Below are 12,291 nucleotides of genomic sequence, written 5' to 3' on the forward strand. Positions count from 1 at the left end.
TTTCCTACACGTCCTGACCGGAGATTGAAACCGGCAGAAAGCGCCGGCGTTAGCGTGTAGGTTTCCCGCTTGGTCTGCTACCGGAAGTTTAGCCCCCTGGGTGTGTGCTACTAACCTGTCCGGCTGTGGTTTGGGTCCTAGCAACCTGGCTACACCGAAGTTACCACGCAGAGTTCCGTTAGCCGAATTCAGCACCGCACCCCATCTCTCCAAAATGTCCAACCCTAAAATGCAGTCATTCTCAATGTCCCCCACAAAGAAGTCATAAGAATAAGTTCGCTTACCCACTTGCGCGTAGTAAGATGCCGTCCAGCACACAGTCGATGTAAATCCCAGCGCGGCTTCCCAAACGTCCCCCCGGCGCTAGTTTAGCAGTTGCTGGAGTACGCTGTCCCTCAGACCTGAGGACGTTGCAGCAGTAGACCTGAGGTCCCGTGCCTCGGCATCGCCGCGAAACCTCGGAGACTTGCTCGTTGCTTAGCCGCAACGGGTAGCCCTGTCACCGGCTAGGTTCACCTACCAAGCGCCACTGAGCTGCGGGCTGTCGCTCGGCTCGGCTACCGTCATTATGGGCTCAGCGCGCTAGGCCTCCGCTAACCTGATGTGCTCGCAGAGCCGCGGCGGGCGAAGTCCTCGGACAAATGCGCGACGACCTAGCTCTTCCCGCTTGTCATGGTCGAATTCCGAATATTCAATTCAATTTCAATTCAATTTCAATTCAATTTTATTTGTATAGCGCTTTTAACGATTTACATCATCACAAAGCAGCTTTACACAATCAAAAGAATTAAGTTTGTATGAAATGTGAATGTGTATGAATCAAAATTATATGATTGTCCCTGATGAGCAAGCCTAGGACGACGGCGACAGTGGCAAGGAAAAACTCCCTAAGATGGTAATAGGAAGAAACCTTGAGAGGAACCAGACTCAACAGGAAACCCATCCTCATCTGGGTGAAAACAGATAGCAGGGATTGATGTGCATAATAATATGCGAGTCTGGAAGTTCAGTATAAGAGGAGATGTGTAAGATTAAAGTCCAGTTTGTTCCTGGAGGCTCAGGTAGACTGTGAAAAATTCCAGTCCTGAACTATTGAGCGACTGAAGTCACAGGTCCTCAGAGAACAGCTGTCTGCATCAGTCGAGGACAGGACCACCTTCATGAAAAAGTGGAACTAACCCCAGTCACCACACGCATTCCAGGCAGACCACACGGGGGCATCCATGTGATGAGATCTCCAACCAAAAGCAGGACTCCAGGATGAGTTAGAGAGGTCCAGTGGGCAGAGGGGGTCTGGATCGCTGGCAGCTCAGGAGCGACATGTATAGCTCGACAGAGAGATAGGTAGAGGAAAAAGGAGAGAGTGGGAGAGAGAGAGGGAGGAGAGAGCAGAAAAGGAGAGAGCAAAGAGATGGAGAAATAAAAGTTAGGTATGGTCACAGTCGAACAATGTAAAAAGTGAATGTATATTTAGTGCAGAGTGCAAGCAGAGACTCCAGCAGGACTAACTATGACAGCATAACTAAATAGGGAGAGCCAGAAGGAAACACAAACATGAGGGCTTCCAGAGATGTAAGGCAACCAATCACCTCACCGTCAACAAACCTGAGTGATCAATGAGAGTGGGGAAGACAGCATCCAAACATACCAGTTCACCTAATACTCTACGTCCATGAGTCCCCCAGATCTGCTCCTTTATTATAGGCTAATCTATTTATAAAAATGCTTGGCTAAATAAATAGGTTTTTAGCTTGGACTTAAACACTGAGACTGTGTCTGAGTCCTGAACACTATTTGGAAGACTAATCCATAACTTTGGGGCTTTGTAAGAAAAAGCTCTGCCCCCTGCTGTAGTTTTAATAATACGCGGTACTGACAAGCAGCCTGCATCCTTTGATCGAAGTAGGCCTGGCGGATTGTAAGACACTAGCTGAACTGCTGCGGCGCGAGACCATTTAATGCTTTATACGTCAAGAGTAGTATTTTAAAATCGATGCGAAATTTCACAGGAAGCCAATGCAATATGGATAAGATAGGGGTGATGTGCTCATATCTTCTGGTTCAAGTGAGGACTCTCGCTGCTGCATTCTGGACTAATTGAAGCTTGTTTAAGCACCTAGTTGAACAACCAGACAGTAAGGCGTTACAATAATCCAACCTAGACATAATAAAAGCATGAACTAGTTTTTCTGCATCGTTTAGTGACAATATATTTCTTATCTTGGCAATATTTCTGAGGTGAAAGAATGCTATCCTGGTAATATTATCTAAATGTGCTTCAAATGAAAGGCTTGAATCTGTAATCACACCGAGGTCTTTTACTGTTGCACTTGATGGAACAGAAAGGCCATTTAAAATCACAGTGTGATCAGAAAGCTTACTTCTAGCTGCTTGTGGTCCTATGACTAGAACTTCTGTCTTATCAGGATTAAGCAGAAGGAAATTAATTACCATCCAATCTCTTATGTCCTGCACACATTGCTCAACTTTAGTAAGCTGGTTTTTCTCATCTGGTTTTGCTGAAACGTATACTTGTGTGTCATCAGATTAACAATGAAAACTAATACTATGTTTACGAATTATGTTGCCTAGAGGAAGCATGTAAAGGGAAAAAAGCAGTGGGCCTAAAACAGAACCCTGTGGAACACCAAACTCAACTTGAGAACATGAGGAATGGTCACCATCTAAATCTACAAACTGATAACGATCAGTCAAATAGGATCTGAGCCATAAGAGGGCCGTTCCCTTAATTCCTACTACATTTTCTAATCTGTGAAGGAGAATAACATGATCAATAGTGTCAAAAGCTGCACTGAGGTCGAGTAACACAAGTATAGTGACCCACCCCTGATCAGAGGCCACTAGGAGGTCATTTACTACTTTAACAAGTGCTGTCTCTGTACTGTGATGAGGCCTAAATCCTGACTGATACAGTTCATGTATGCTATTCCTATGTAGATATGAACATAGCTGTTGTGATACTACCTTTTGGGAATATACTGCCAGCTCCTTGCACGCCGCCTCCTTACGGTCACCCGCGCCGAACTGGAAGTGGAGTGACTCCCGTAGCTTTACCCAGTCCTTCCACTCATCGGTCTGGAGGTCTTCCAGCACCCATAGCGCGTCGCCCTCCAGCGACAGAGCTACCCGGACTGCTGTTTCCACCGGGGACCAGCCCGCGAAGTCGGCGGCTAGCTCTACTTGGGGTTCAATGGCGCCGTTGTAGGAGGGAAGACGCAGCTGCAGGTCGCTTCGCCGACTGACGGCGCACGGAGCTGTAGCTTGCTCCGGCGCTTGCACAGCGTCGGCCTCCGCCCCAAAATCCAGTGCCGGGATTTTCATCCCACCGCTCCGCTTTGGTCACCGTGGTGTGTTCGCGCTAGCGAACACGTTCAACTGTCACACACCCACACACACAACATGGCCGAAGCCACTACCCCAAACACCCTTCCCCCATATATATATATATATATATATATATTTTATTTTTTTTTTTTCCCAATAAAAGAGGGAACACAAAAGACACAGTAAAATGCACTGGGTAAAGCAGCTTTGCAGAGGCTGTCAGTGACAGCAAAGAGTTCTGTTTTCACCCCCAAATGTTCCAATCAACACAACCTCCCAGATCCATCAGTCCCTTTTAAGATTATCAACCCCTGCACTGTCAGACGTCTCCTGTCTTCCACCATGTTGCCCATCAACCCTTCTTTCCATGATTTCCACATTAAACCCCTGGATTCATGTCCACTGATTTCTTTTTGTTCCTCAGATTTGGTCTCTCACCTTTCTCTTGTGGATTAATACCTTTGTCTCTATCTATCCCTGTGCTCAAACTCTGTTGAATCATCTACTTTAAACTATTGGATTTCAGATTTGAACTTTCTAGCTGCTGGATAAACCAGTTATGGCTCTGATTGATAGATTTTGACTTTTTGTATTGGAACAGATATTTCCATTTGTGAATAATGTGGCTATGACCCTGCCTGATTCTTAAACTCTTTTGCTGATGTAATGGAACTACAGTGGAACCTTGGATTGCAAGCATATTTTGTTCCGGAATTACAGTTACTGGGGGTCTGGGTGTCACCTCGGAGCGTGCTGTCGCGTTGTATTTGGAGAATAGACTATATATTCGTTTGTTGCATTTCAGGGGGAGTATGTCTGCAGTTTTATTGAAAAATCTGCTCATATCTCCGCGTGCGTTTATCAGCCTTTTGATCAACGGCACTCACTTTCAGTTTGCAAAAGGCAGGCAATATTGTTTACTGTATATTTAAAGTGTATACACACACTCATTATGAAAGATCTTTTTTTACCTGAAATTTACCTTAAACTCCGTCTCCCCCTGGCATGGTCATTAGGAAGGGGTTGTGATCACAACTAGGCTTGCGGTTTGCTTGTTCTATGCACAGTATACTAGGCTGTTTATAAAGTAGACACAATTTTTTTATTTTGTAATCTTTTTTTGTTTTCCTTGTACTGTACAATGTATATTCATTTTTTTAATGAATTACTGTAAATGAACAACGTATGCAGTTAAATGACCAGAAAGGACTTTTCTGTTTTTTTGTGTGTGCTAAACTAAACTTCAGGGTCAAGTAATAGCAATGATTTATATAGCATGCATATTTATAAATTTCTATCTGCATCTACATTTTCATGTATAGAATTAGTTTCAGCTGGAACTCATGATCAATGGTTTAGGTTAGTGTTAATTAGTTTCAGCCAAATCATTTAAACTAACAATAGACTATGGCACTCTTTTGAGAGGGGATGGGAAGGTGTTATTCATTTACTTATTCTCTACAAGGGCACTAACTGCACACACCAAACTGCTATCTTCTTGTACTGTTATAAAAATTCTAAATATAAACAAACAAAATGCAGCTTTTTTTCTCAGAGGTAAACGGAAAAATTAAGTTGTTCAGGGGTCCGTTCCTCGTACGTCGCGTGACACATCAGAGATGAACTGACACATCTAAGATGAGATCATCGTGCTAATTACGATCTGGCTAAGTTGGTTCTTCGAGCACACCTGTTCTTGATGATAAGTATAGCTGGATTAAGTTGTCTAGGATTATTGCGCGCACGTGTGTTGGTTTAAAAGGCAATATGCATCGACAGTAGAAACACTGATCACAAGCACTTTGATTGGTTGACGAAATGGAAAAAGAGCGGCTCAACTTTTTTTTGTAACACGTGTTATGCGCTGAAATGCCCCCCTGCCATGGATTGCCCCCCCCCACATAATCGTTATCAAATATTATATTAGAAAATAAATTCATATGTTAATGGTTTACAAATTACATGAGACAATAAAATAAAATAATCAATATGAAAATAAATATGTTGTATATGAAAAAATAGAAATATTAATATTTTTTTCAAATACAACATGTATACTTTTATATTGTTTATTTTATAATAAAATTAGTTTCGTCCAATTTATCATTATACAATATTTATTTTTAATAAAGTCGTTTTTTAATCAGTCGTGCTCTTTAAACAATCAGATGTGACCTCGCCATTTCAACCAATCATAACCTGCCAGGAGCGCAGGCTAAATTCTGTTTACATGAAATAAACCTGCTCCCGAGCAGGTTTAAGCTTACGAATATGTTGCTATGACAACAAATGCAAGATGCGCATCGAAGAACAAACCAATCCAAGATCAGGACAAATCCACAACAATTAAATCTAGGTAACTGAGTTAGCAACGTACAAAGAACGGACCCCAGCTGTTCAGTGTCACAATACTGATGTTACACCCAGTGTAGTTACCAAAATCTTTAGTTTAGTTCTCATTGAACTCACCTGCCCTCTTCCCTCTTGGCTCTTGACGAAGGCGGTCGCATCTGCTCTCCCTCCCTTATCTCTCCCCGCTTGCTTCTCTTGTCTGTCTTGTGAATACTATTCAGAGACTCTCCTCGCCTTGCTCTTGAAAATAAAAAGGAATATGGATTTGATCAAGTGGTCTCTGAATGCAATTGACACGATCTTCTCGACGAGAAGTGTGGGTTCTGGGGAACCTACTTGTCCTGCTGGGACGTTTGCTGCTGGATACACGATGGACGGTTGGGAGAAGTGGCGCATTGTGTGCCTGGCCGCACTGTCTCTGGAGGACGTTGAAGATATCTACCTATTCGGAACTCTGATAACTGGGATTCTGCTGATTGGATTAGGTGGGATACTTGGATATCGAAAAATATTAAAAGCAGTCAGTCTCAACCCCAAGAGACTGGCTGGCTGGGAAATAGTGGTGACGAGAGCTGTCAGTAATCAGACTGTGGTTTTGGACCGCAAATTGGATAACATCTTGGTGAGACTAGCAGCTATGCAACGTGATTTGGACAGACCTGAAGACCAGTGATGGACATTAAATATCTGTGAAATTGGCAGATATTGACCGAAACCTGGAAATATGATTTTCTTTTCGGCTGCCCCTTTTCTTTCCAGCTACTGCATTTCAAGGCCGTGGCTGGAGACATAACTAACTCCCCGAAGACCAAGATAACGAGACGCTCTGGAATCTTACTCCCCCCCCTTCAAGGACACCTGGCGCAGACTATTACGGGATGTTACAGGCCTACAAACTGATACGCACGCACTCACGCACACACATAACAGCTACAGATAGACACTCTACCTTCCCCATATCCAACGCCTTCGTGTGCTTATTCCCTTCAGTGTGGGCAGGCGGAATCGGGACCAGCGCTCTCTAGCTGCAGGGACTGGAGCTGTTTGCCTACATTGGACATTTCCTATCCCCTGTACCCTAATCGTTGCAATGTTTATGTCTTGTGTTTACATGTTTTTATGTGCTTGTTGCTGAGGTATTTTTGTACCCCTGATCGCACACTGCCCTTTTCGAAGGACAGTCTGGGAGGGGATTTTTTACCCTCGTATCCTAATGTATCTATTTCTTATCTTCTATGATGGCGCTGTTTAGGCGGCTGCCGTCGCGACTCTGTGGTTGCACAAAATCATTTCACTGCATATTGTACTCTGTATGATTGTGTATGTGAGAAATAAAATTTGAATTTGAATTTGAATTTGAGTGGCCACACATCACTTCCACATTTCCATATTCCTGAATAGGTGCGTGGTCCGTTGCCTAGCAACACTGAATGAAATGAGGCATAATCGTTTGCTTCGTTTATGACATAGCATCGTTGATTATCTGCTGGGGTAGATCTGATTTATTCAAACCTAATAATAAAGCTTTACACCCTCAGGAGAGGTCATTACATTGTTTTAGAATAGATTTGCTCCATCTAAAGCACTGTCACACCAAAAAAAAAACATCTGACAGTACAGAAGCTTTAAATAAAATGAATGAACTAATGAATTTTCTCAAAACGTTATAAAATTATTTATCTTAGAAAAGAGACTTAGTGACTTCCCTTAGAAACTCTGTAGTAGGTTTTCTCAGTTGAGTATAAAAAAAATACATCTAATTTTGAACGTGGGAATAAATGGCGCATTGCCCAAGTGCAAGTTTATTTTGGAGCTAAACTATTTGCTTTGGGTGAAAGCGCCATCTAGCAATCATTGTGTGTCAGCGACAGCTTCCCATTCAAAACAATAGGTGGTCAAATGACCGGTGAACCGCGTTAAAAGTAGGTGACACTGGCGCAGCGTGTTCTAGTGTTCAGAAAGGATTCAACACGCTGGAGACAGCTGTGCCCGCATTGCGATTGAATCCCATGTGACGCCCAAATATGATGTCTTCTGAGCAGAAAAGAGAACTTTTCGTGGCGTTGAGTCTCAATCCTAAAAAATCGAGATAAGCTAGGACGAAGCGCTAGCTCCTGAGACTGAGCCAGAATCAGCCAGTCATGTATGGAATTTAAAATACGGATGCCCTGGAGTCGCAAAGGAGCCAGGACTGCATCCATGTATTTTGTATATGTGCAGGGTGACCAAATGAATTGACCTGATACTGGTAAGCTTCGCCCCCGAAAGCGAACCTCAGGAACTTCCTGTGTTGTGGCAAAATTTTTATATGAAAAAATGCGTCCTTTATGTCAATTGTAACAAACCAATTCTCTAGTTGGATTTAAGAAACAATCATTTTGAAAGTCAACATTTTAAACCTGTATTTTCTGAGATAGTGGTTCAACCCCGGAAGATCTAAAATTGGACGCACCTCCCGGTCTTTTTTGGGAACCAAGAAATACCGACTGTAGTAGCCTGGCTTTCTGTCTGGCAGGAAAACATGTTCTATGGCCCCTTTTTCCAGCAAAGTCTGCAATTTCTGAGTGAAACGATGCGCCTTTTCCGGTTTTACAAAAGTGGAGACCACCCCGTTAAAACACGGAGGACAATGTCCAAACTGAATACTGTAACCTCTCTCTACAGTCCTTCGTATCCAAGAAGATATGCCTGGCAGTAGCTTCCATGCTGCCAGTTTCTTCGAAAGGGGCAGAAGTTTTGACACTTCTGCTAGATAGGGGATATTAAATGTTCGGCATCTTGAAACGTGGCAGTAGGTGAGCGAACACCTAACATTCTGTGGAAACTGGTTTTCCCCGAAAAAAACCCCGAGCCTAAACAGGAAGCAGACATCATCCTTCCTAAAAAGCTAACACTTCCTTTTAAGCTGGGTAGACTTTCATCTTCTCTGGAGGGAATAGATTTTTAGGCAGCAGGTCAGGTTGGTGCTTCATTGCACACCATGACGGTTTTGCAGGCCTACCAGGCTGACCTGCTGAGAGACTTGAGCACTGGCAGGACTCCTGAAGATAGGGCGTTGTGGAATTACGCCGGGCCACAGACTTGTCTCTTCGTGCAACAAAGCAGATGGCTCGTGCTATCGGCCGTTTTATGGCTGCGATGGGCTCCGTGGAGAGGCACTTGTGGCTGAATCTCATGGGCATCAAGGATAAGGATCGTGCATTCCTCCTTGATGCACCTATCTCACCTTCCGGCCTGTTTGGTGACATCGTTAACTCGGTCGCCACTAGGTTTGTGAGGCAAAGTTATGTGAACAAACCTTCGGGAAATTCCTTCCCCGCCGTGCTCAAGAGTCGGGACTGTCAGCCACCGAGTCTCAACCAGGTCTGCCTCTTGCGAGGTGAGAAACACACAAGGAGAGTGTTTTTGAGCATGGCCCCCCCTCGTAAAGATTGGGGTGTGGCACGCCGCGCTTCGTAATCCACCACAAAAAGGTCAGACCGGCATAATGTCTTTTTCACAAAGAAGTCCTGAGGCTCATGCGCCCAGGACCATAGGGGTGGCCCCCCAACGGGTAGACGCATGTAGAATTCCTTTCGAGAATGAAGTGTTCTCCCTGGCACCCCTAGGAGGTCGGTGTTTATGCTCCGCCACCACTGGTGTTTCCCCTGCTTACTAAATAAAATTATTATTTACAGTAAAAACTGCATTATGTATTGAATTGGTATAATAATTTATGTGATACTAAAATTTATTTAATGATCTCAATCATTTAAGTGTGAGAGATATGCAAAAAACATGTTATTTTGGTTACTTAGAACTCTGGATGCCCTTTCAATTACACACATACATACTGAACAGACATACCATTAAAACCACCTGTCTAATATTGTGTTATAAACAAATTGCTTAATATCATGTTGAATTCTCTAAACAGTACCTACTATGCCTAGTAAACAATGCATGACATCATATTTATTAGGCAGTCACTCAAACTCAGAAGACATGATCAATGCATAAACTATAAAAGCACTAGAGCTGTTTAAAACTTAAGTCATTAAATTGTGGTTTTCTTATACAGTAGTTTACAGCTGTACCAGCCAATATACTGTTTAAGGTACTACTTTGAACCCTTTAAATTAAAGAAATGCTTAATTCATGACCTTGATGGAGTTTAACCAGTCTGATCTCTGTGAGCAGTTCTCCTGTCCAGAGAGATCTGTATCTCCTGCAGGTTATATCTTACTGTACATGTGTTCAGCTGCTGTGGTTCTGCTAACAGTTTGTGGAAATCTGCTCGTCATCATTTCAGTTCTCCACTTTAAGCAGCTCCACACACCAAGCAACACACTTGTGCTCTCTCTGGCTGTGTCGGATTTCCTCGTTGGTGCTTTAGTGATGCTACCAGAGTTAATCTGGGCAATTGAGTCATGCTGGATTTTTGGAAGAAATTTCTGCATCAGTTTTTCATTGATTAGTGGTTTTCTCATGGACCAATCCTTCTATAACATCGCTCTGATCGCCATAGATCGGTATTTGGCTCTCTCAAACCCATTTCTCTACACAAACAAAATCACTAGAAGAGCTACATGCACTGTAATTTACTCTAACTGCTGTTTGTGTCTGACTTATATCACAGCAATCTATTATTTTAATGGAGGTTTCATGAGTTTTGCAATGTGCCCTGGAGAGTGTGTTTACTTTCTGAATGAGGCTTGTTCTATAATTGATCTTGTTGTATCATTTATATTTCCACTTTCTGTGATAATCATATTGTATACCCGAGTTTTTGTGATTGCTAAGAAACATGCCACTGCTATCAGAGAGGTTAATAATCACACACGACCTAAAACACAGAAAATCACCTCACACTCGATGAAATCTGAGAGAAAAGCTGCTAAAGTCCTTGGAATTTTAGTGTCTGTGTTTCTGTTGTGTTTACTTCCATATTTTATATATAGTTTATTATTAGGCAATGTTATTGAAGTAAAGGTAGAAACATTTCAAAAAGTTTTGATCATGCTTTATCTTAATTCCACAATTAATCCAATTATTTATGCTCTATTTTACCCGTGGTTTAGGAGGTGCATTAAATTAATTTTAACTCTAAAAATATTCCAAACAGATTCTGCCTTAATTAATGTTCTTTCATGAAAATGCTTTTTCACACTTCTGTGAAAAATGTGATATGCCATCTATCTATCCATCTATCCATCTATACACAAGGTGGTCCAAAAGTTGAAAGGCTTTTGGACATTTAAAAAAATTTTTTTTTTTTTTTTAAACTGGAAGGAAACATTTTTTTTATATTACACACTAAACAAAAGGTAATAATTTAGGTTTAAGCACATTTGTTACATTGGCCATGTTAACTGCTTTGTACGGTGTAAAACATGTTTTCAGACAATATGCAGACAAATTAGATTTAAAATAGATCTTTTCAGCAGCACACTTCTGGAGCAGTCAAAATCTTTATTTTGATTTTTTTGTTGTTGGTGCATTCATTACAAGCAAAAATGCACATTGACTTATATAATTTAATATGGGCTTGGCTCTGTCTCTCAAGCACACTCGCACACTCTAATGCCTCTTATTAGTTTTCCAGCTTTGACCAACTACCTGTCTCATGTTCAGTTCACAGACCAGTGCATATTCAGGCCCTCACTGCCACATACACACCTTCAAACCCTTGCCATTTGCCCCTCTAAGTCACAGGGCTTAAAGGTCAGAAAAGTAATGACAGTACAGAAAGCCCTTAAAGCGCATTCCTACAGGTGATGGCCAGGTATACCCACTTAATGGCTATGAATTTCTTATTGAAAATGCTGTATTACACTTCGGTATGACAAGCTTTTGTCTGGTGTATAGTACCACACCCTTCTTACCCTGGACAAAATCACTTTCAGCCCCATGCACAAAGGCTTGTTATCATAGTCATGTTTAATTGACCAGATCTCTCTTTTTTTTTTTTTTTTTTGCACACTATGTTGAAATATATGTGATGTTTGTGGCCTTTACCCTGAGAGCTGCTTTTGTTATTTAAAATGATGTTTACTTAACCTCCACCAAAAAAAAGAAAGGAAAAAAAAACATATTTACCATTTTATAGCTCTTACTAAGGTCTAGGCTGGAAAATAAGCTTAATTAGTGGCCTTATAAGACTAAACAGAGCAAATTGTGGATGGCTAACCTTCTCATATCCACACAAAAAAGGGAGGTTATCTGTTTTTGGTTAGCTGCTAAAAGCTAGACAAGCCTTCAACTTTTTGAAACATATATACAAGAGATTTTGCTCAAATATAGCCATATTTTAAATTTTATATTACTATAAAGACAAGATGGCAGATGTTTAGGGACATTTTTAATATTCCCCAAACTTGCTCAAGGCCACAAACATCATCCCCATAACAAAGAAACCATCACTGTCCTGTCTCAAGGATCATCTTCCCATTGCATCCACCATAATGAAGTTATGCCCTCCCATACACACTGGAACTCATGCAATTTGCATATCGTTCCAGCTGGGATTCACAAACCTGATTTGGATAAATGTAACAGAGTACTCTCTCTAAAGTATAATAAAACAAACAATAAAAGATTCTTCATCTACTACAC

At 41.8% G+C, this 12,291-nt stretch overlaps 1 protein-coding gene across 1 annotated transcript; it reads left to right on the plus strand.

Annotated features, from left to right (window-relative positions):
• The first annotated feature begins 9,834 nt into the window (after positions 1 to 9,834).
• On the plus strand, positions 9,835 to 10,830 carry LOC128513106 (trace amine-associated receptor 13c-like). Its single transcript, XM_053486754.1, has one exon. The coding sequence runs from the start codon at positions 9,835 to 9,837 to the stop codon at positions 10,828 to 10,830; it is 996 nt and encodes a 331-aa protein (XP_053342729.1).
• The last annotated feature ends 1,461 nt before the right edge of the window (positions 10,831 to 12,291 follow it).

Source organism: Clarias gariepinus, chromosome 2 (genome assembly GCF_024256425.1).
Source record: "Clarias gariepinus isolate MV-2021 ecotype Netherlands chromosome 2, CGAR_prim_01v2, whole genome shotgun sequence".
NCBI classification, from domain to species: domain Eukaryota; kingdom Metazoa; phylum Chordata; class Actinopteri; order Siluriformes; family Clariidae; genus Clarias; species Clarias gariepinus.